The sequence below is a fragment of the Festucalex cinctus genome, chromosome 21 (assembly GCF_051991245.1).
Source record: "Festucalex cinctus isolate MCC-2025b chromosome 21, RoL_Fcin_1.0, whole genome shotgun sequence".
In the NCBI taxonomy this organism is placed as follows: domain Eukaryota; kingdom Metazoa; phylum Chordata; class Actinopteri; order Syngnathiformes; family Syngnathidae; genus Festucalex; species Festucalex cinctus.
In genome coordinates this window covers 8,771,727-8,796,410 of record NC_135431.1, presented here as the reverse complement: position 1 = coordinate 8,796,410, position 24,684 = coordinate 8,771,727, and the positions used below count along the sequence as shown (strand labels likewise).

Genomic DNA, 24,684 nt, shown 5'->3' with positions numbered 1-24,684 from the left:
CGTCTCGCCTGGACTGACTGCAAAGCGCGGATGTGTTGTTGTGCTGCAGCTCGCCCACGGCTTTCCAACCCTGTAGGCCTTGTTGAAGCTTCATGTGGAGTGACTAATGCCTTTGTCTTTTACACAGTACTGATAGATTCTATTTTTGAAAAGACACATAAAAAGGGGCCTTGTCCCTGCTGGCTGGATGTTTAAATACTTGCGGAAGATCACTAGATCATCTAAAACAACCTATGGAATGAAGTCTGTAACAGTTTCTGGTCTGCTATCACTTATCTCAGCCTTCCAAAGTCTTTGATGATGATTGATGGTCCATATGTTTTCTGGTTGTTGTTTTTTTTTTGTCAGGTCATCTTGCGCAAACATGTTTTCTGTAAGTGTTTTCAAAGGATACTTCTTAATGTACAGTGGAGCCTTCAAAGTGGAACTCAAAAGCATTCCATAATGCTGGTTGACTTCCAAGTTTGGAAATATCAAGAGAATTAGTTACCAACTTAGAACTGGATTTGATGAGTGGGGTTTCCATCCAATGGTTTGAATTTTTTTAAACAAATTTACTGAAAATGCGCAAAACGGACATGCGACTTATGCCCGTTTCCATCTGTTCTTCTTTTGTGACTATTGAGAGAGGGACTCCGCCGCTGTAGGTGGCGGTATACACCATAGAGATGTGATCAACCAGTAATTTAAAAGAAGAAGAACAGGGATCGACTGAGCCGTGAAATAATGGCGAGTGAGTTTGCTTTTGTAATTCTTGATAAACCGTAGCGTTTCTTTGCTGTTTTCCGTCAAAAATGGCATTAATATTCACTTCTTTAATTAATTCCAAAAAGTTTTCTGTTTCGTCATCCCCCCTAAACATACCTTACTTTATCGTCCGCCATTGCTTTGTGACTACAAACGTACGTGTGACGTAATATCCGGTCAAAACGCGCAGCGTTTATTTATAATGTTGGCCCTTTTTCACCTTTTGAGGGTGGGTATGGAACACATCCCCACACTAAGCAGAGGTTCCCAGTCCAGAATAGGAGCAATTCGAAAAAGACAAGAATCAGCACTTTTTTGGTCCCGTCCAGTCTCTTTCCAAACTTGATATTCCTGTCCAACCTCAGGTGCACAACCTTCTGTATCCTAAAGTCAACCTGCATTTAATCTCACTGGCCCTATTAGCTTTTATACGGCTGCTGGTCCCGCTGAGTCGTCTTGGCTGCAGACAGGCTCTGCTCTTCCAACGAGGTGGTGGGGGCGGGATGATTTGGTACAGACAAGGCTCATTTATTTGGTGCATTGGGTTGGCCTCAGATCCAAACAGGAAGGACAGTAATTAGACACGCAGCGCTAATGACCACAGACGGCTCCATGTGTTGTGGTCTCTTGATAGGCTTGTTTGTGTTTGATTACATGTTAGCAGGCACTGACACAGAAATAACCGAGTCAAAAGGTGCGTTAATTAGTTGCTTCTCTTTGTCGATTTATCTTGATGGGAAGATTTTCAGAATGTTCTAAACTGAGAAAAAGACTTGAATGATATGTTACCATGGGAACTCATACACACAATTAGGAAAATTGTACATTTGTTTGGTTTTGTGTTTCTTTTGCGGCTCAACGCCATGCCACCGGGTTCAGATTTTGCCCGTGTAAGCAGGGACGGTCTGGCCTGGAAATGGAGCGTGGGGGTGTACATTCCTGTGAAAGCGGAGGGCTGCATTGGGCTGAGCTTGCAACTTTGTTTGTGTGTTGCGTGTGTGGTTGACGCTCATGTAAACTGACAGAAAGACTGATCGATCGAGTTTTCACTACCACACTGGCTTGTTTTTTTGTCGTCCATAATGAACGCTTCCATTTATTATTTCGGCTGACATGTTGCAGTTTGAGGTTGTAAAATGATGAGTCTTGTCCCGCAGCTGACAATCTAAATGAGTTTTTCATCACCTCAACGAGGAGCATAGTCTTGACTAATTGTACTTCCACAACACATTTTTCAAAATGCTGCTCGTTAGCTGGTACATGGCGTTTTCTGTGTTAGCATTAAGCTAGCACACTTAAAACGGGGAACATGCTTTTTTTCCTGTGCTAGAATAAAGTGTAAATGCACATCCACTGCAATAGGTGGCAGTGTTGTTCTCGTCAGAATGTGCAAGGAGTATATTAGCTCCTTTGCAGAGGTAACGTACAACAATGTCATACATTAAATGATACTATTTATAGTCATAGTTTAAATGAAAAAAGCACGAGTATGTTCTTCTTCCCGAGGGGACGTATAAAAAAACTAATAATTGAGAAGTACTGACTTACAGCAAATTTATGTGATTGTTTTAATTATAATTCTTTGTAAGACCAGACTGATTAACTCATTCACTCCCAGCCATTTTCATTGAAGCAACTCCCTTTGCTCCCGGCTGTTTAACTTGATTTTGATGGATTTTTCAAGGCCCACAGAATATTGTGTTCTATTGCTATAAAAACATGGAATCTACCAAAAGAAAGATTAGTGTCTCTTCTTTCATCAGAAAAAAAAAGTATATTTCTGTTTCCATTTTGCAGCGATTAGCATTAGAATATAGCTAAGTTTCATCATTTTTCACAAATCTGTGGGGGAAAACAGTTTGTTGCAAGATGGCCCTGGTTAATCTCTTATACTCTGCTGCCACCTGCTGGCCGTTTTTGTAATAACTACCATTGCTTCAACCGTTTTTTGCAGTTCAGAGGCTGCGTCAAAGCCTTATTTATGTTCTAGCAGGAAAAAAAACAACATAAAAAAACGTATAAATAGGTCTTTGGGACACTGGTAATATTTAAAATAGAACATATTTATACGTTTTTGGGGGCAAATTTAATTGGCTGATATCTAATTTACAGTAGGTAAAAGTTTTTAGATTTTTTTTTTCCTCCCGTTTGTTGACCATCTAATTATTTATTTATGACACATTGTAATGACAGTCAAATGTCCCCCACCCAAAGAAAAACAAACTTCAAAATTTAAAAATTGTCAGATTTTGGTTGATTTTTCTCTCTGTTGTAAAGTTATTTTAACCTTCTAAATGACAAAGTTATGTTACACTCAAATGTTCTGCCATATTTTTACGGTTGTGTTAAAGCACAAAAAAATATATATTTTATGTATTATATATAATGTATTTTTTTTACTTCATCTGCCCAATAATCGTGATCTCGCACAAAAAAAAAAAAAAATAGTTTGAGCTCTAATTTAATTTTATATTTAGTTTGACAGTAAATGTCAACCTGGGATTTGGATTAAATTATATTTTTTAAAGTCACTTGTGTCTCAAGGCCCAACTGTTCTGGTGATTGTAAATCAACTGATGCATATGCGATCAAGGGTCTTTTGAGGTTATTTGTTTGTGGCAGCATATGAGCGCGACATATCACGTGCGTGTGTTGCCACTTGTGTGCGAGATGCCACTAATTACAGAGGGCTGCGCCACACAGCAGCCGGCGGCAGGCCTCAGGTTTGCATAACGTCTCATTTATAACCCAACGTCGCCCGTATCTGTGCATATGTGCCCCGAGCCAAGGCAGCGCTCCACCAAACTAGTTATCAATGTGGGTTAATGATATTTTTAGATGTGATTTACAGGCTGCGTAAAAAAAAAAAAAAAAGTGCGAACGAGTTCTCTTCCTGTCTGTGGAGAGCAGTGGTGAAGATATCAAGGCCAGCATGGCCTTCGCTGCTTAGCAGAAGCACTGACCTATATTTAAAAGCCGTGTATAATATTTATTTAAATGAAATTGTCTATTCCAGTCACCACAATGGTGACCCTTGCTCAAAATTCAAATTTGTCCTCACAGGGCCAGAAAGCTGTCCCTCAATGGCATCTGCATTTTTCCATCGTCTGCTGGTTGGTCTGAGCAAAATTTGTTCCATCCAACTCCGGTTGGCAAAACACGTCTGTAATCATCTTAATTAATGTTTCTGTTATTATATACAAATTGATTCTAAACTGCTCCAGATGACGTCACATGGCACAGTTGTGTGCTCAGTGACTGCATTTCTGTATCATTTTGAGGGTTTCTATAATTGCGACGTGAGGTGGATTAAGTCTGGTCGAACGTATTTTTAGATGTGATTTATCGTCTGCGTTAAAAGAGCGCGCGGGTGCTCTTCCTGTCTGTACACCGGATGCGGGACGTGCGGCAGGCATGATGTGGATGCTTGAGAAATGCAATCTGGCTCACGGAAGACCGAGTGAAGTCTGCCAAATGATTGTTTGTTTTCGTTAAAATCAGGGAAGCTACTGTGGCGAGCAAACCCCCATTTGCATAATTGGAAGTTACTGTCTTCAAATAGATATTCCAGGTCATATGACGTGACAACCTTTACTCCCGCCCTTCAGTGGAGAATGAGCATTATATTTCATATTCTTTGGTCTTTTTACTCATGTGTGATCTTTTATTAGTGTTAGAAAAGCTGGGGGTAAAACTGCAGGGTGTACTGTATTTGTGTAGTTCACAGCATGCATGGACATCAATAACATCACTTTTTTTTTTTTTTTTACTTTCTGCTCTTTGGCCTGCAAGTGTGCATGTCACCACCAGGGGGTGCCACTGTGCAATATTCCTGTACAGGCTGTCAACAAAGTGGAAGGAACTATTTAGAAAGTGAGTGATAAGATATCAGTGTGTACATATTTTAACGTGATAAATGACTTGGTCCTCGATGACATCATAAGTGAGAGTAGTCTGTGCAGGTAATGGTGGTTTTGTGATGGGAACAGGGTACTTCTCTTTCCATTATTTCCTATGGGGAATATTTTCAGTCATCCAAAGTTGCACTTCCAAGACTTTTCTTTCTTTCTTTCAATTGGACAAGAATTCCGGCCCCTCATTCCTCTCGCGATCTCGCTAACACCCAAAACAACATCTGTCCCCCTCGGTCGCTGGTGATGGAAGCGCTCTGGTATCTGGGCTCTCTCGCACTCACAATGGCGTAACACAATCAGTGAACACGTGGCCCAACAGGCGTGTATGTGTGCACCGTGTGGAGAATGTGGCGATGCAATGCGGGGCTGAGCAGAATTTATGCTTTGTGGTGTATTTGTGGCATAGATGCACAAAAGGACATGAAAAGAAGGGGGGGATTTCTAAAGCTTTTTAAGTTAAATCAATGCATATTGTGCTGTTTTTCTAGTGTGTGGGCCACCTTATTTTTTTTGTCTGTTTATAAATCAAGTGAGATTCATCGTCTTTTTTTGCAGAGGATAAAGAATATGTATATATGCCTGTGAACATTTTATCCTCATAAAACAAAATTATCAAAAAAAATGTATTTGTCAAAATGCCAAATATCAACCTTGTTTTTTTTTGTTTTTTTTTAATCTAAAGGCTTATAAGAGAGCAATTTAAATTATTAATTAAATTTAAACTAAAAAAATAAATACCTAAAGTTATCACTGTTTGATAACTTCAGGTAACTATTTAAATTTTTAGTTATCATCATGAGAGATTCTGCTGACCCTGGGATCACCAAGTGAAAGTTTGAAATTTCAGTTATTTTGACATTTTTGAAAACATTTACCGTTTAAATAAAAATCTAGGGAGTTTTTGTTTTTTTATTTGTTTTTTTGCAGTATTCATTTAACTTTTTAACACATGCTGATGACCCTGGCGGCTCGCTGAACTTTGTTAGAATTTTATAGTACTTACAGATTTCCCTGAAATGTAGAGTGCATTATAAATTATTATTATTATTATTATTATTATTATTGTTATTATTAATAAACAAAGATGTCTATGGTCTAAGGTTAAAAAAAAATTCAAGATTTTTGCAAATCTAAAAAGTTGATCAATTAATACAACGGCATTTTAACAAAGATATGTTGTTTTTTTTGGCCAATATTTTCCTTTTTCTTTTTTTTTTAACTGAAAATATCAGCTCCAAATATCGGTTATCTGCCTCTTTGACTACTAATAATCGGCATCTGTACCGGCCCTGAAAAAAACAAAAAAACAAAACATCGGCCTATCTTTACTTTAGATGCCACAAGATGGCGACAAAACTATACTTGTCACAATGAATCTCCTCAATTCACTTTATCGTTCCTTAGTACACCAATGACATCAGCAGACGCCCCAGACGTAAACCCTGTGGAACACCATATTTTCTGTTAAACATGTGAATTCATATTCCACATAATCGTCGGACCACTTTCTTGATTAACAGCGCCACGTCTCTGCAGGGATGGGGTCAACGCAAAATGGCGATGAGTTGTCATGCTAATTCGGCGCGGGAAGCTCGGTCGTACGCACGGATGCCTGTGAGCAAATTGCCTCGGGACCAACTTTTGACCCATTGACCGGACCGAATTAATGATGAGGGAATGCTTAGACCCCAATTAACGTGCGCATGGAAGTGATGGGGATAATGGTACGAGTAATGTGTGCATCATTTCTATTTCTGTTTTCTGCGAGCTTCACATCTATCCATATGTCAATGCACAGCATCAGAGAGGAAAGCAATGCCAATTTAGTCCGTCGTGATCAAAATTTGATTTATGGCCTCATTCGCTTTGATGTCCTTTGATGACGTAGGATGAAACGATAAAAATGATCGATCGGGGGTCAAGAGGTCACGATCAAAGGCCTGGTATGACGTAGGATGAAAGGGAACGATAAAAATGATCGATCGGGGGTCAATAGGTCACGATCAAAGACTTTCTTTGATGACGTATGAAAGGAAAACGCTAAAAATGAGGGTTAGGTGTTCTGCAAGAGAATAAAAGCCAGCATCAATAATATATATATATATTTTTTTTAAAAGGCACCGACAAGCAGAGCGTGAACCTTTCCTACGAATCAGACAAGTTGGAGCCAAAAAAAAAATCGAATCGGCAAAAGATCGAATCGTAAAAAAAAAAAAAAAAAAAATCGAATCGTCAAAAAAAAAAAAAAAAAAAAATCGAATCGTCAAAAAATTGAATCGCCGGGAAAAAAGAATCGTCAAAAAAATTGAATCGTCAAAAAATCAAATCGTCAAAAATCCGAATCGTCAAAAAAAATTCGAACCGTCAAAAAAAATTTGAACCGTCAAAAAAATCGAATCGGCAAAAAAAAAAAAATCGAATCGGCAAAAAATCAAATCGTCAAAAAAATCGCATTGTCAAAAAAATCGAATCGCCCACAAAAAAAAATCGACTCGTCAAAAAAAAAAAAAAAAAAAAAAAAAACCCCGATCGATCATTTTTTTCATTTCATCCTACGTCATCAAATGACATCAAAGCGAATGAGGCCATAAATCAAATTTTGATCGCGACGGACTAAATTGGCATTGCTTTCCTCTCTAGCATCCCTCGGGGGGAGTTTTGCTTTTCCATCTGAAAAGCTACAAGCTAAATGTAGCAGTGGCCGCTAGCGTTTGTATGTGTTTCCATGACATCTACCGTCAACTTGTCAGACACGACCTGTGGTCCGCACTACACCCGCCCCCCCCCCCTGAAAGACACGAAAGGACGTGAAGTCACCCCCACCAACCCAAATTACAAGACGGTGTCACCCCACCTGCAGAGTCCCAAACAGAGAGGTCAGACTGGTAATGAGGAGGGGCGCAAGCCTGTTGACTCATCAAACACCACTCTGTATGCGTGCGTGCGTGCGTGTATACGTGTGTCTCTTCACACTGAGCGCACACATGGAGGTGTCATGTTGTGAGACGAGAGGAAATTATAAATGGGTTTTCCAGCTTTTGAACTGTATGCTAATTCAACACTGATGGCGAGGTTGCCCTGGGAGCTGAATTTCAGAAGAAAATAAATATAGGAGGAGTAGCCTACTTGTACTTTGATTAGAAATAATAATTTCAGACTTGAAAGAACGCCCTGAGCCCCTTTCAGACTGAAATATATACATATGTATAAATATTAGGGTGTAAGGAAGGTTTTTTTTCACATCCCTGTGCGCTGTATAAACATGAATAAACGCACCGTTAAAAGAAGGTAACCCGTGTTTGTGCTTGGCGGAGGTAACAAATAGTTGCTAAAGTCTGACCTCCTTAAGCAGAGATCATAAAAGCAGAGTGAGCGTGTTTGTCGCCGAGTTTCATACCGCAGGATTTGATGATTTTTGCATGGCTACTGGAAAGAATGTGCGGGTAAACGTTTTCTTTTTTCTTTCTCATCTGCTCCTTCTGTTATACTTTTAAATGCGTCTCCATGCCGTGGATTGATCCTGTCGCTCACGAGCAGGTGAAGTCGAGCGATGGCTAAAACTCACGGGGTGACAAACTGGGATTGTAAATTTGATTGGACAGTCCGGCCGGCATCTGTCACATGACTCGGTAGTTGTTGTCACCTGGTGAAATTAAGAATCTGGTGAGGAATGGTCCAGACTGGTCAATTAGTTTATGTATTGCATCGTGGGTCAAAAATATTGGAAAGGGTTTAAAAATGAATCCATGTATTTCTCCAACACTGCTTAATCAATATATATTTAGATTATTTTGTCTTTGAATATCAATTTTTAAAAATTATTTATTCTCTTTTAAAAAGTGAAGATTTTTCACATTGTGCAGGATGTTCAGTGGGATATATTCCAGCCACCAGAAGCTTTGAGTGGATATATTTTCGTGGCTCCAGCATTTAATTATGTGTAGGCATAAGAAAGATGCTTGGGGAAGGAGCATCCATTTTTCCAGGTCATAGAAGTGTTATTTGACTGAGAGTTGACAGTTGAGTGTGTTGTGGTTTCATCAGCGGACACGCGCCGAGCATCGTTTCACAAATTTGAAGCCGTGTTTTATATACTTTGCCTTTTTTATTTTACTATTTAATTTTTTTGCAACACGATGTCATTTTCTGTCAACAGCAAGTGGCAAAATGGCTGCCCCCTGAGCTGGATTAAAGTTAGTGGATTTTACCGTTTAATTCATATTCCACAGATGCAATATTAATCAAGATGCAGTGTTTAGACTAGTGGGAGCACCTTTTGTCAAATGTGACCATTACTATCGGTGTTAAATTGCTAGATATTTGTAAATAACATGAATACAAAATCTCTCATTGGCTAGTGCAGGTAGGTGTACCTAATTAACTGTCCGGGTGCGGGACTTTTCTGATGATGAAGTTGCGTTTGCGCGTGCGTGTAAAGGACCCACGGAGGGGGGAGTGCAGCAGGCTAATGAGAAGAGCTGCAGAGGGAGGCGTAGTGTTTGGAGGATTAGCCTCTCACGCTGTGTTGTCGAAACTTTCCAAGCATGTGTGCTCTGCTCTGATACTTTTTGCCACTCTTTACCTTTTTTTTTTTGACACCAGTCGGACGTCGGACTGTGAATATCACCTCCGAAAACAAACGTTCCAGATTTTTTTTTCTTTTTAACACCTGGGAAGTTCGAGTTTTGAAAGAACACCGCATGACCTCGCGGTGAGAACATACAAAGCAACAAGTGTTTACCTGCATCTTTTTCGGACGTTTTTTCGGGGTCCATTTCGTCGCCATGTCTAGGAGGACATTTACGCTCCACCCGTTGGGCCGAACCTTGTCACCTCAGACTGTTCCACCGGTGTTGTTGTAAACACGCTTTGGTCTTTCAACCCCGCTTTTTCGTTTATCGTTCATTTTCGTGCCTCCCCGCTCCCATGGAAGGCGACAAGGGGACTGGACCCCCTTCGGAGGAACCTCCCGGGGCCGACAGCGCCGCTGGGTCCGACAGTTTCTCACAACTTTGGACCGACGTGATGGGGATGCTGGTAGGTTTAACAAATAAAGGGGTCGCTTCACAAGCGTGTGTGACTTTTAACTGGGCTTGAAAGTTGAGCTGTTTTTAGTAATGTTTGTTGTCTTGATTACGTGGGGTTGAAAGTGCGAGGATTCCGCCAGGTGTCTCGTTTACAGCCAGGGAAAGCCCTCAAATAGTATAATAGTATGTAAAGTAGTGTGTCAATACAGTACTAAAGTATTTTGTATGTGCTTACATTGTTGTAATTCCACGCGTGGATTCTTTAGTTACACGTGGAAGCCTCTGACATGTTTAAGAAAAATGTTTCCACCAAATGCTATGGAAAGCCGTTTTAGCAATTTCCTTACTACCCTTTATGTCCACCATGTCCGTTCATAAGATTCAGCACACAAGTAGGCCTGCTGCTAGTGAAGCACAAGAACTGACTAGTACAATTTTATGTTTAGTCCAAGCAACATGCAGCTGTCCTCATTGAATGTGAAAGTTGTCCTACTAGTTAGGACAAAGACCATACAAATAAAAAATTATTAGTACTAAATAACTGGCATTCTTGTAAGGACAACAACATGGTGGCATCCGTGCAGTGCTAGTGAAGTACTTGATGTTAAGTAGGAGAGTTTTGGTCCTACATGTATGAAAGTGTACATGTAGTTACTAACTACATCTTAAGCTTGTTATCAAGGATATTGAATTAACGCTTTGTTGGATTTCCATGAACCCATTAGAGTATCAATTCCTTGATATTCAACATAGTAGTTTGCTATACTAGTCGAGTGACGAAGGCATACTAGTAGGATGACTGTGTCTTGCTTGTAATATTTCCCGCTACTGCCTTCCACTAGTATATGACCATTATGCTTACTCGTAGGACAAATTTGGTGTACATGGAGGACATATACATGTTACTAGTAAGCTGAAACTGCACTGGTTGACAGCTGTGTGTTAATAACATCCTGAAATTGTACTTTGAGGACAAAGTGTACTAGTATATGGTTGCATATGAAAGATATCCATGTACTTGTACACCAAAACACGACTCCATTGTTTGGGGACATCCGTTTGATATGCCCACCAAATGTTTTCGTAGCCACTTCCACTCTGTGTCGAGACAAGAGGTGTTAATTTCTTTTGGTCTGTCTCTGAAGATGTGAATGGTGTGTAAATGTAGGGTTTGTGTTGCGAAAGAGAGGTGGGGGTGATGCTGTTCTGCCCTCTGACTCCGGGAGGGAGACCTGACTCCAACCCGGCCAATTTATTTAGATTTATTGCTCCCGAGGCAGATGTCTGCAAAGGATGTGCTCATCTTTTGACGTTTTTCCTCCTCCTCCTGTTGCCGGCCAGCTCTCACACACACAAATGCAACAGAAATAAGCGTTTTTGTATGTTTTTGCAGTCTTAAAATGATAATTGGCTTCCATTGTGGCTCAGGTTGATTATGCTTTAAACATTTTGAAAATAGATACAGTGTTAATGTGGCAGCATTTCAATTTTGGAGACTGAAGCATTTGAAAACAAGTGTTATTTATTTAGCGTTAAGAAGACTAGTGTTGTTGCAATTCCAAAATTGTGACTTTACACCTGCATAAAGCCTCGATAGTAATACTCAAATACTATTGCAAAAACCTAAAACACGTTAAATCATTTCGGTTATCACGTAATGCTTGCTTAACATTGTTGATGCAGATAAACCTACAATGCTTTACCTACATAGACCTACACTGAGACCATTCACCTGAGATAGGCCACATTATCACTTGCTCATAATTCCATCGATCACAAGTCTCCATGAGAACAACCTTTTGATCGTTTAATTTAGTGACAAGCCTGTTGACCTGACTTAACTCGGTGTTGCAAATGTGTTTAGTTTTGGTTCACCCCCACCACACGCATGAACTGAGCCTTCATACTTGTGGAGATAACCATCAAACCCGATAGACATCTTCATGCATGCTAAACTCTTCCTCTTTCCGGTAGTTCAGTTCGAAGCTCTCTCAAGGCCTGCAACTATCGATTTAAACATCATTATTTCTTTATATTCCATCTATTTATTTATGAAATATGCAAAAATGTTCACATGGATGCTTGAGGTGCAGATGGTGGTGGAATATTAATAAGTGTGCTGACATGTTAGTTGTTCCTCAGTGTTTGATGCCAACGAAGACGCCATTCAGTACATTGATATTGGTCAAGTAAATTCCGATACCTTTTCTGTCTGTTGCTCATCTGCAACCTGGATGGCTAACACTAAAGTCATCAGATTTTGCTTCCCTAGTTCCTCTGAGACAAAAACCTTTCAATCTTGTAGTTATGATGTAAGAGATCTCTACAGCCTAAGCCTTCTGAAAAACCCTACTTGCCTGGAGGGAATCCTCTGTTTGAATAGAGATGTGTGGTATTACATATCTTGTAAGTGGGAGTGTATTTTTTTTCTATGTAAACCCAAGAATATAATAGCACTCTGGAGACATGAATATTGATTGTGTCTGGGATGTGCCAGACAAGGTTAGCCCTATATGATTCCTCCCATGTAAACGCGAGTCATTTTTTTGTTATTTTCAGGATGCTTGTTTTCACCGGGTGATCATTGTACAAGTCTGAATTGTAAACCCTGAATTGGGTTTATGTATTGGATGGCGATAGCTGTATTATCTAAATATTATGTAAATTGCCTAAAGTCCTCCCAGTATTGACCTGATCATTGAAACAGATGAAATGTTCTGTATTCCTAAAAGTAACAGCCTTCCATTCTGTTCACCAGCCCACAACTTTCACAATACTTAGGATAAAACCTCTGTAGAAAGGTGTCTAACTGTGGTTGTTTTTTTTTGTACATTTATGTTTGTCTTAAAACATTCAGTACCAAGCTGAACGAACTGCACTGATTGGTAGACTCTAACATGGACTGTAGCCAAGCCAGCTCACTTCTCGATAACTGCCCCTCCCTTGATTGGTCTCATCATTCAGTTCCTGCAGGCTTCCTCTGCTGCTTTGCTTCTCAAGCCACGGATATCCTCAGGAAAATGACTGGGCTGGGAACCCTTCCTCAATCTTCTTCCTTCTCTTTGATTACTCATCAACTGCATTTTGTGGAATTCTTTATTCCACCAATCATTTAAAACATTAAAAAATAAAAATTCCACAAACCTGCAAATGGACAATCCACACGTGTGGGTGTTATTTGCACAAATTATACACTAAGCTAAAGTGGTGGAAATGGCTTGCTCTATTTGACAATGCAATTTTTTGGGGTCTCCTGACAAGTCGTGATTTTGGAGGTATAGTAAAAGCAATCCACTTGACACCAGCAAATATACGTTTGGGTTTTTTAGGGGAAAATTAGTCTTAATTACGACATAAGAAGCAGACTGACGGAATCCCCACCTCTGCTAACAGTGTCATGTGACGTTTAAGCTTGGGTGTATCCATGACAGCATGTTCGCACCATTCATCTCTAAACAAAACATTAGTACAATCGAACACAAAACAAGTCAGCCGTCTGTAATTTTAACTGGCTGAGCCAGTCCCGAAGTTATGTAGCGTGTGAAAGTGATCAGGCCACTGTCGTTCTCCTGAAATAGCACGAGACACCTGGCTCCATTGAAAACACTTTGTCATTGTTCTTTCCCAAAAGTGCACAGTCGCGAGGCTAGTTTGGTAACAATGCCATGGATACCACCACTCAACGTCACTGAACCCCGGCGCAGTCAGGAATGTAAGTCCAAATAATTGACTAGAATAAGCAAGATAGCTTTACAGCTAGCATTTTAACACGTGGGGATTATTTTTCTTGTCCAGAAAAAGTACTTTTAAACTTTGCAGTGGTTTTAAGAGTGGCTTGAGTACAACTGGCTAAAAAGCTGCTGCATTAGCCTAGCACAGAACATTTCAAATGGGACATAAAGTTATTGGAGTTTAATGATCTTAAAGTTACATTGATCCCTCATTTAAAATATAAGTCAGTCTTGAAGTGTAGCATATTCAAACTGCAACCAAAAACTACCTTGTGTACAGTGTGAACCGATAAGAGTTGCTGGGCGGACAGCCTACTAAATGAGCCGTAACTTGTTCACATATATTAATGTGGCTGTAAAAAGATGTGGATCTTCTTGAATTTACCTACATAGAAAGAGGCAAGCAGTCTGAGGCAAGCTTTCATGGTTGCTGGAATGCTATGTGAGGAATTCCATGGCCAATTGATTAAGCGAGGCGAGTTGACTTGGCTTTCTGTCTGTTTCCATTCTCAAAATTGCAGCTACAGTATATGGAAGTATGTGGAGAATATAGCTTATATAATGCCGTTAATTTCTATGACTATAGTCAGACTTTGACTCATAACATTTTAATTTTTTTGCTATATGGTCCCGCCTTACTTCACAAGCGTATGACATATGATTCTGACTGAATACACACAAGCATTCCTACGTGTTACTTCTTGGGTGTTGCTTTTTTTTTTTTTTCTCCAAGTCAATATTGGGAGTTGGTCCCTCCCTTTTCATTCCGGGTGGAGGATCAATTACATCATCCTTAGTGAGCAGTTTGACTCTTTTCAACTTTGTTGCCAGCAGTTTCACATGAATTTAAATTTGCGATCCTTTGGTTTTTAGCATACAATGAGAGTAGAGCCAAGATATGTTGACCTTGGCTGTTCTCTGCTCAGACTGCAGATATTTTATCATAGCCTGGCCATACCTACGGATGTAGACCAAACATTCCCAAATTCCCCTCACTTTAAACCCATCTAAATCCATTAACAGATTTTCAGTTTTCTGCATTTACACATGTGGACTGACCGGATTGACTGTACATGTGATGCTAAGCCAAAACACGGTTGGTCAAAACTGTTCATTCAGCGCTCCGTCACGTTTAACACCAAGTAAACTTGCCTGCATCCACCCAGGAGAAACTCTTAACCGCAGGAGATCCACGTTGCGTAATTCAGCCAACTAGAACATGCGAGTGTATGCTACAAGAGCAAAACCGCCTCCATTGAGATTGTCCGTCAGCTGGAACCATGTGTTTGGACGCACGTGGTTTTGTCATCCGATGGGAATGGGAAGCTGGCTCGCAGCCAGTCATTCTGAATGTTTGAGAGGGAACATGTGTTTTAGAAGTGTCACACATCTTTTGTGACCCTCAAATAGTTCAGTTATTGGGGTGGATGAGTCTAGCCTCAAAAATATATATTGAAGATTTTCAATAGGTACTCCAGTCAGTAATTTGTTGACTTAGTTGACATGTATGATGGCAAAGTTCTTTTCAGGCCACTCTCCGTCTGCCTCGGGCTGTTTTGGAATCTCCTGCATGTTAATGTGTGTACTCTCACTAAGACGCACACAAACACACACATCCCCAAAGACCCCATGCCTGTGTTTGCATGTGTCACTGGCAACCCTCACTTCCACTCACAGTGATCCATTCATATGTGTCCTGGCACCGGCATAGGGAGTCCAGTTGAGAATGTCTAAGAGGGACTGTTCGGACCCTCGCGCAGTGACTCAATGCTAGTTGTCTGCCTGGCACAGATTAGATCAACACTGATGAATATTTATCAGACTATCATTGCGAGGGTGGCCTAGATTTTTAGACTAGACTCCGAGAAGCCTTGTTCTACCCTCTGTCTGAAAAAAACTCATGATCCAGAAGAAGAAAGGTTGTCATAAAATTGATCCCTGCAATTTCTCTCAGACTCTCTACTAGTCCCTAACATAACTGACATGTACTTTTTCAGTCCTAGTGATAGAACCCTTTCCCCCCTTGACCCAAAATACAAGTCCACCAGACAAAGACAGGAACTGTGCTGATCTGAACTGCAGCGAGCGGAAGACTGTGTTTTGCTTTTGGGTTCAGTAAACTGAAGAGGAAAGGGCATGCGGGGTACAACGGGACAAAGACCAGAAACAAACCGCGGCCTGACGAAGATGCCCGATTTAAAAATGAAAGTTCAAACAATGCAGACCTTTTATTGAAATGTATTCATAACTTTGTTGTTTATGTTAAATGTGCCGTAATAATCCAACAGAAACAATGCATCATCTCGTGTGCGTGCTTCTCATGTTTGGTTTGGTTGAAACTGTTTAAATGATGCGTAAAACAACAGCTGCACTTCCCAAAATATTTATATCTGGGGAATATGTACACTAATTATGGCATGAACTCTACATCACCCTGCATGGCATGCTGGTCAAGTTGTCACCACTTCCAAAGACCATTATTTTTCATTTCTTTAACCCAAGCTGAACATGTCCGCCAAAATGGCATCATCATAAAAACATCATAATCAATGTTTTGCAATGGCTTTTCCTTCCTGGATGTTCGGAGGCTAAACAACTCTTCCTCTGTTTCTCTTTACAGGATGGTTCACTGGGCAACATAGATGACCTTGCTCAGGAATACTCCGAATACTACAACACCTGCTTCAGCGACGTCAGCGACCGTATGGAGGAGCTCCGCAAAAGACGAGTGTCCCAAGAGCTTGATATGGTAAACAAACACTCTCACTCAATTTCTGTTGCATGCATATCAGTTAGCTACTATATCTGGAGTCTTACGAGACTTATATTGTCCAAAGAGAGAATGCCAATTGTTGAACTCTACACAGTCGGATTGTCCCTTTCACACTGATGTAGGGTAGTGGGGCACCTCTTTAGTTGCCTAGCTGCAAGTAAACTTATGAAGGAATGCAGCGGGTGCTTTCACAAAGGTTATTAGTGTGATAGTTGCTCTAGCCAGTATGCTCACATGTAAACAAAACGAGCACACTGAATCCTCTTAACGCTAATGTCTATCACAATTTAGAATACATTTTGTCCGGCAAAATAATGGAGATCATAGTTGCCTTATGTTGGCATTCTCGGTTAATTCATCCTTAAAAATAGCTTGGAATTTGTTTTCTTGAGCATCTAAAGTGAAAACATGGTTTCAACTTTCACCCCATAAATTCTACTCAGTCTGATGTCATATTAAGAGGTGTAATCAAGTGTACATGGGTGAAAGACTGCTCCCAGCACTCTGGCCAAAGAAATTGAGTTAATATCATGATTTTATTATGATGGTCACGTTCCATCCATGACCCATTTTGGTTCTCCTCCATTGTGTCAGAGCTGGGAAGCCCCATTTTGAATTATGTTTAAGTGGAAAATGATGAAGTCGACAGTCGTGTTGGTGTTGCCGGGACAAACTTTAAAAAAAAAAGAAGAAAAAAAAGTACTCTGCCAAATTTTGAGGTCCGTGGTAAAATTACAAAAATGTGTGTAGGCCCGACCTCCAGATGCTGATCGCGTGACGCAACATTGGATTCAGTTATTGTTCACACATGCTGCACGTGCATTAGGAATCGGTTGATCCGCAACCTTGTACATTTCCTTCTTCGCTCATATGGTCACTGTTTTTCCACTCTGTATAAGGGCGCTTGTTTTTGATGGCAACAATGTAGATTCGGCTGGGCGTACAAGATCAAGTCCAAATGGATTGCTGATTTATTGATTGTGTCCTTTAAACGACACATTCAAGTCGTTTAGAGTGGGAACAGTTTTGCATCTGTTTGAGTCTTCTCGCTGTGTGGCCCAAGGCTTAAATACAATATTTGTCACTTACTGGAAATTGCCTAAAGATAATTTGAAGCAGTCTCATCTTTGGTGGACAAAACCGGGGAATAGGAAGCAATCAGTGCCGAGGAGGCGAGAGCTGACTGGGCCGTGAGCCTGAAGGAGGATGTGGACTGGGGCGAAGGGATGAGGGGAATAAAGAGGAGGAGAGTTGAATTTGAGAGCCTGCAGCTGTCGCACCACTCTGCAAAGTTTGGCAGCAAAATATAGAGGAGAAGAGGGAAAAACATGGGAGGGAACACGAGTGAGACAACACCTCATTGAGGTTCTCTCAAAAGGCGTAGGCTCAACCCACGCTGTATAGATTTTGCTTTATGCCCTTTCTAAAATTGTTTTTAAAAAGTATTCACATATAGTCTAACCATTTTTTCTAAACCTAATACCAGAATATGACAAAACTGTCATACAATACTTAGCTTAGAAAGTTTCAAGGGATTACTTTTGGGCTATTGCAATCTAATTAAAACAAGGAGAGAGAATTGCCTTTAATGCCATACACCTGTCTGCCTGTGGATTGATGGCGGTGAAGAAGGTCAAAATCAATGTTGGGAATCTGTTAATGGCGCGAGGCATTTAGAAAGTGGCTCTCTAGAGGGACGAGGTCTTTATATGAAAGGCCAAAGTCTTGTAAAGGGTACTGGAAGATTGGTCTCAACCAACACTGACTCCCTTTCCGGTTATTGTCCTCCTTCCGGTCTCATTTAAATGAAATCGCCAGTAGGCATTGTCCTTTCGCGACAGAATACGTATCGCTTAATTTTTCCGAGTGGAGCCATCAAGTAAGTCTGCAAATAAACTCCACCATAGCACAGATATAGAACTTTTGGATCGGACTGAGTAGACTGGTAATATCATTCAGAAGATTACAATAAAGGAAATGTGCTGTCTCCCAAATTGCCAAACACGTCTAATCAATTAAATGTCAGCTGACTAGTGAGTTCCTCGGTCTACTGTTAGAAATTGACAGCTGTAAAACCTGAATTTGTAATTCTAACCCCCTTGCCGTTCTTGGCCATTGGTAGTGAGTTAGTGGTTTACGTAGATAAAATGGCCCTAAGACTGACTGGGAATCAGGGCGTCGTCAGCGATAATACAATAAGAGGTATGGAAAATGGATGTATGGGTGGAAGCCACTGATCTTCTACTGATGTTTTTGGTGGTTGCATTGAACATTGTTTGCTTTGTTTTGTTTCACACAATACGTCGGCTAGGCCTTTTAGGGGCCTCCCATTAATACAGCAATGGCTGTTTAAGTAAAACATGTCTCTTCCCCTATTTGGAGCTGATGATGGAGGCTCTCATAGATCACTATCCACTTCCTGCTGCCCCCAGCATGTTGTTTCTCTGTATCTTCATGTTAGCTTGGTAACAAAGGGGGTAGATCAACATCCCCTGAGGGAATGGGGACCCATGCAATGTTTCCCAGCAGTCTTATAGATGAGAATCTCATTGGTGTGCTGATGATCCAGTAATATTCTAAAGCTTCATATATATAACTAGGGGAGCAACGGTTTCAGATTTTGTTGTACGATAATAGTCTGAGGGGAAAAAAAACTTTACTGTTATTCTTAGACATAAAAAACACATCAGCATTCTTTGAAAATCTGTATGTTTAACAACACTAAATAACTGAAAATAAACTTTAAGAAAAAAGTTGCTGTCTTTTAAAAACAAATGCAAACATTAGATGACGTAAATGGCTCGTATGTCCTTAAATAGGGCATGGGCGCTATGTGTATATATAACAAGTACACTCTTTATTTTTATTTTTTTTCTTCATCTTTCCATTTCTTTCCATTTCAATCATACTTACAGGTGAAATGTTCGTCCACAGCTTTTAAACTGGCGTTATGTGCACTACACACGTAGACATTTTGGAGCCAAATGCCAAGATGCGTTACTTGGTAGTACCAAGATGGGCGGGCCCATGGCTTCAAAAGTCTCGGCCTATGGCCTATCCTGCGCCGCTGTGGATGGGGGGTGCTCGCGGGAGCTTCCCGCCCGGCCGTGGCCTGGAGCTCCCGGAGGTGGCCGGTGGTCGGTCAGTGGTGACGGAGAGGCAGCCAAAGGTGGAATCCCCTAAGTGTACCAAGACTAGTGGGTGGATGGGTGATTTCTACAGAACAAAGGCGAGTAATAGCATCAAAAATATGGAACGGATGTGTTACTGCCAAAAACTGACGGGTAATTTGGCTGCAAGCTGAGCCTTTTACGGTTGTGCTATTAAACAAACAAAAGCATGAGATATTAAAGTGTCTTATAAATGTCATTTCCAAGCTTTTAGTATTCAACTGTGCCTGAAAAGTTACATTGATACTTTTTTGAAGAAGAAGAAAATTCTTTATTTAGTGATGACACTGTTCAAGCCTCGGGAATAACCTCAGGAATTGTCAGTGATTGGTTTTGAGCTTGGCGGTCGAGACTGTGAAATATTTTGCTTAGCCACGAGGCAAGCACCATTGGGGCCAAGTTGTTGTCAGAAGTGGGTCAGATCATTGAGGTTACGACTACAGAGGAGATGAAAGAAATGCAAACACCAGGTGCTTGTTTGTTCTTTCCACCTTCGGGCATTAGAATTGAAACGTAGCCTGCAGCTCTTTTGTTACGTTAAGATTTCCTTCAAATAATGTCAAGCACTCTTTCAATGTTGGGATAACCTGCCAGCAGGTGTTAGATTTGTCAGTCTTATTGCGTGATTTATTTGTCGGCCTACAGAAGGTTGACTATGTCATTGGAATTTGTAATAACTCTGGTATTTGCCTTTGAATAGCAAAAATAACATTGATCCAAAAGGCTTTGGAATGCTTGACACTGTAGACACAGTCCTATGCAGAAAGTGTGGCCGTTCTCACTAACACATCACTTTTTGGATAGAGGATGCTTCTGTTTCACTACTGGCTCTTGACAACATGTTATACTGGTATGTTTTTATGTGTACGTACAGTTCCGCATGCTTGAATCATGTCATACTGGTCCCACAGCATAACGTCTTTTTTTGGTCTTGCACCAGGCTTTCCAGTTGGTGCCTGCTCCTCTTGCAGCGCTAACTATCGCCCTCACACTCGCCCACCCAGACTTGTCAGACCACGCCAGCTGGCATAAATCCACCAAGCCACCTGGTCTTTCGGGTTTTGCCACATAGCCGCCTACCTTTCACTTAGAAGCTTGGCACCGGCTGCACTGCGGTATCTCCTGCCGACGGTGGGCTTTGCAGTTATGCTTGGACCAACAGTTACTATTTAGCACTCATACATGGTATTTCTCCCTTTCTTGCACATTCTGGAAATGCAGCCGGAGTTTTTTGTTTGTTTGTGATGAATAGAAATCAGTATTTTTTTCTAAAATATGCCTATGCAAGTTTGACTTGGTACTCAAAGGCAAACTGGTTGCTTAAATTGCCTCACAGCGTCTCAGTCAGCAGTGAGCGTGATCCGCATTAAGCCAAACATGCCTTTGCTGTGCTCCTCTCCTGATCTTTGATTCAATTGAGTCACACATAAGCCATCAACGCAGGCATCACAAACAACCCCACTGAGTGATCTCCACATTTACGATCATGTACACTGGTTCACGCCAAGGTAAGTGGGGCAACATCAGGGGCTAATGCTGCCAAGTTCATATAAAGGATAGCTTCGCCTCTCGTGGGATTGGTTTGTGTGAACTATCCTTCACACGCCCACATAAAAACCTGGCAAAAACATTGATTTTTCTCTGTCAGCAAAGCTGACAGAAATCCGAATTTTACCCCTGTAAGCTTTTGCATGAATTTTTCAACATCGCTCTGCGCTACTCACAGATCTTTTTTTCCACTGATCTTTCTCGTTTCGCACTTTCAAAGCCCTCCCTCTGTGTCAAAGATTGAAGTGGGAGGAGCTCTTTGTCTGAATCTGTCCTCCGCGGTGAAATGTATGAATCTTCGTCAGATGGTGTTCTTTTAATGTGCGGCGTGTTGACTAGCCAACTAACGGCAGGACGTTTTAAAAATAGATTTTGCGTTCACTTGGTGAGACTGTCATCGCCGTCGCTCCTCGCCGGTGGAACCATGAAAGAGGATCTGATAGCCAAAGCAATCTCCTGCCACTTTCTGCGAAACGCTGTGATGTTCCGACGAGTGCTCACCTTGTTCACAGTGGCTCACTTTCTTTGTTCAGCCACATCATTGTGCACAGCTCAGTAATTTAAACTCAGTGGGCTGCCAAGGTTGTTTAAAGGATAGATTTGTTGTAAGTTTCTAAAGTTCTGCTTCTACAGTGGGACTGGGAATCTCAGACAAAAGTATCTGTTTTTCCAATGATAATGACATTTCAATACAGTATACAGCAGTTGTTGGATGAATCCTATACTCCCATGAAAAAGAAATCATTACTGTCGCTTTTTTTTTTTTTTTATTGAATATTAAATCATTTGTAAGTGAAGTTTTGAAAGTAACCTACAAAAATTGTAAAATGTACATAGGTTGTCCACAGAAATTATTCATCCATTTACCATACAACAGTGTATGAGGGATGTGCAGGCTTTCCATAATTATGTGAATGTGTGGAACGGATTGTTGGTTAATCACGCTTTAGATTCAGTCTCGACTAATTTGTTTCCTAATGAACGAAGCATAAAGTTAATATCATGCTCCCATGGGCAGCATTATTCTGCTGGAAGCACACTGGCACAGACTGTTTTGCTAGTATTGGTATTTTGTCCGACTACTTTGATTCTTAGCAGGGTAAAACATTATCCCAAAGCTACCTGACATGCATCCTGGCAATCAAATAAAGTCACTTCCTGTTCCTCTGCTGGCGCGGTACAAGACATTTTTTATGGCCTGAGACAGATACCTGCCATCTCACTTAGGGGAATATTCCATCCTTCCCAGTCTGGACAAATTGTTTGTGGGCTGTTTTCACATGACCTCGTTTGTATCTTGGAAAAAAAACAAGTGCAAGGCTTAAATTAAGAAGCTGATGAACAGCCTTATGGGTGTCAAGGATTTTGTATTACTTCAATATGGAACTGGTCCTTTCTGATAAACAACCCTTGAGGCATTTAGCCACGATAGCATTTTTCGTAGAGCTTCTCTTTTTCTGACACAATGCCCATAGGTTCATGAAAGAGCTCTTAAAAATAGGTTATTTCACTTCTGACCTAGTCCTTTAACCACTAGCATTTATGACCTGACTTATTGCCAAATATTTTGTCACAAAGGAGGAAAGAAAACGATCAAATCCAAGGTCGCGGTGATCGGGAAGTGCAACAGAGCGTATTTAGGAAGGTGATATTATGTTCAATTTCCTGTGAGTGTTCTGCCGTGATTCATCTGGGAGAAAATAATCATTTCTCTTTTCCTGTTCTTTTAAGATGACTTAATTCCTCTTTTGTGATAAGAGGTCGGCTACCAGCCTCCCAACATGACGGATGTCACTTCCTTTATGTGGGCACATTGCTCTCTTTAGAGCGATTACCATGTGATGCCTCCATTGTTACACTGTCAAATTACATTATATTCTACAGTAATGATTCTGTTTAATGACCATCTACATGTTCTCTTTCTACTTTATATTTTTTTGTCATGGGATCTTCTTGATTGACAGTGAGGAAAATTAACAACCAGTCACTCATTTAATTATTTCAGAACCCCCTTCTTGCATTGTGAGTTCAAATGACCCATTTTAAAGTTTGAAGTAAAAACAGTGTTCTAGGGCACATACTGTTGATTTTGAGTTCAGTCGGTCAATTTGACCTTGAACAAAATGTCTTTTGTCAAATTCTCACGCCCTAATGCTAAAATAAAAATGTCAAAACATAAACTAAAATAAAAATCAGTCAGGTGAATTATCTTCATGGACAGATAAATATTGATTGAAATGGTTTGCGAGACTTAATGAAATATAAACAATGGCCAAGAAATTTCTTAAATTCATTTCTTAAAATTTTATATACCGTAATTAAAAGGAACCACTGCATGATGATTAAATATTTTTCAATTGGACTGCTGCTTGCCAAGCAACACACTATTTTTTTCCCATAATCAACAGCTTTTATTAAAAATAAATCAATACTTTATTATGCTTCTTCCCTACAGTATTACATCAATGTTCAACTACAACCATGTAATAGTCCTTTTTTTTCTTCTTCTTCTTCTTCAAAATGACACCATAATTAACTTTAATGTTATTCTCTTACCACTTGTTTGTGATTCTTTGGCAACCCACGAAGGCAGGAAAGTAATTGTGCTCTTCTTTTTTTTTTTTTTTTTTTGTCCATTAGTGAGCTCTATTTGTCTCCATTGTTTCAAAAATTGGCAACTACACCGTATAACTTATTCATAAGAACTTTATATTAATTGATGTAATTCAGCATTTATGTCAGAAACGTTTGAGCTTATTTGAATACTCGTGTTTTGCAAATTGGATTACATCACATTCTTCTGGTGCTTTCATTCAGTGAGAAAATAGAAACAATAAGTTGTCTTGGAGGATAATATTGGCACCGGTGACTCACAGAAAATTGTTAGTGTGAGGAGTTACGACTTGTAAAATTTACTATAACACCTGCTAAACACATCATTGTCATTTTTGCAGCTCAAATATGGAGTTCTGTGTGAAATGGACGTGGGTTTTTTCTAATCGCGTGTGTCGGGGGAGGCCCCTGCTTTGGAAAAGTCGAGGTCCATCCAATATTGTGATTAAGGCTCTACTTGTTGAGTATAAATGAAGGGTTGGGTTAAGCAGGGTGCTCGCACGTGCCCGTGTGTTCCCCGCTCGTGTTCCCACATGCGGGTAATATTATCAGTAAATATGCCTTCTGATAGGTCTGCAGTCACTTGACCCCTTTTCTCCCTTTGTAAAAACACAAAAGTGCTCATGCATGGTGTCTTATACATCTTTGTAACACGAGGATGTTGACTCACCTCATTTTTTCTCTCCCTTAGGACAAACAGGATCCAAACAATATGTCTTTGCAGCTCCGCAGTGAGATCCAGGTATGAATATGACACACACATTGCACATCCCCCAGCCACTTCATTAGGTACAGAACACATTTTCCCATAAGATAATTTATTCCTGTGTTAAACTGTCACTATCAAAAAACATTTATTAACCCTACAGGCGGTCTTTTAAGTAACATATTTGCCCAAAGAGAAGTTAACCATTATTGTTTGAACTCCCAAATTTCACGTCTTGTTGAACTTGGCCTGTGTGCAGTTAAGACATGGGAATGTATGCAAAGCGTATTGTGTGGACAGCTACTGCACAGAGGGAGCGTTACATTAGCTTTAAATAAGTTTAATTAACCTTTCTCTTCTCCTCAGGAGTCACTGGGATTCAGCAGTGAAGTTTCCACTCCAGAAACAGACAGAAAGTAAGTCCACCGTCCAACACACGATAAGCCCTTGAATTG

At 40.4% G+C, this 24,684-nt stretch overlaps 1 protein-coding gene across 10 annotated transcripts in view; it reads left to right on the top strand.

Annotated features, from left to right (window-relative positions):
• sash1a (SAM and SH3 domain containing 1a) overlaps positions 1 to 24,684 on the top strand; it is a 143,546-nt gene that overhangs the window by 87,268 nt on the left and 31,594 nt on the right. For 7 of the 10 annotated variants that reach the window (XM_077509883.1, XM_077509880.1, XM_077509879.1 and 4 more), the window contains exons 2-4: positions 16,040 to 16,168; positions 24,215 to 24,265; positions 24,596 to 24,645. In XM_077509883.1, coding sequence (XP_077366009.1) covers positions 16,040 to 16,168; positions 24,215 to 24,265; positions 24,596 to 24,645 — 230 coding nt within the window. Of the gene's footprint in view, positions 1 to 9,023; positions 9,699 to 16,039; positions 16,169 to 24,214; positions 24,266 to 24,595; positions 24,646 to 24,684 lie in introns of those variants that run through there. The other 3 variants (XM_077509881.1, XM_077509885.1, XM_077509884.1) reach the window with 3 other exon arrangements.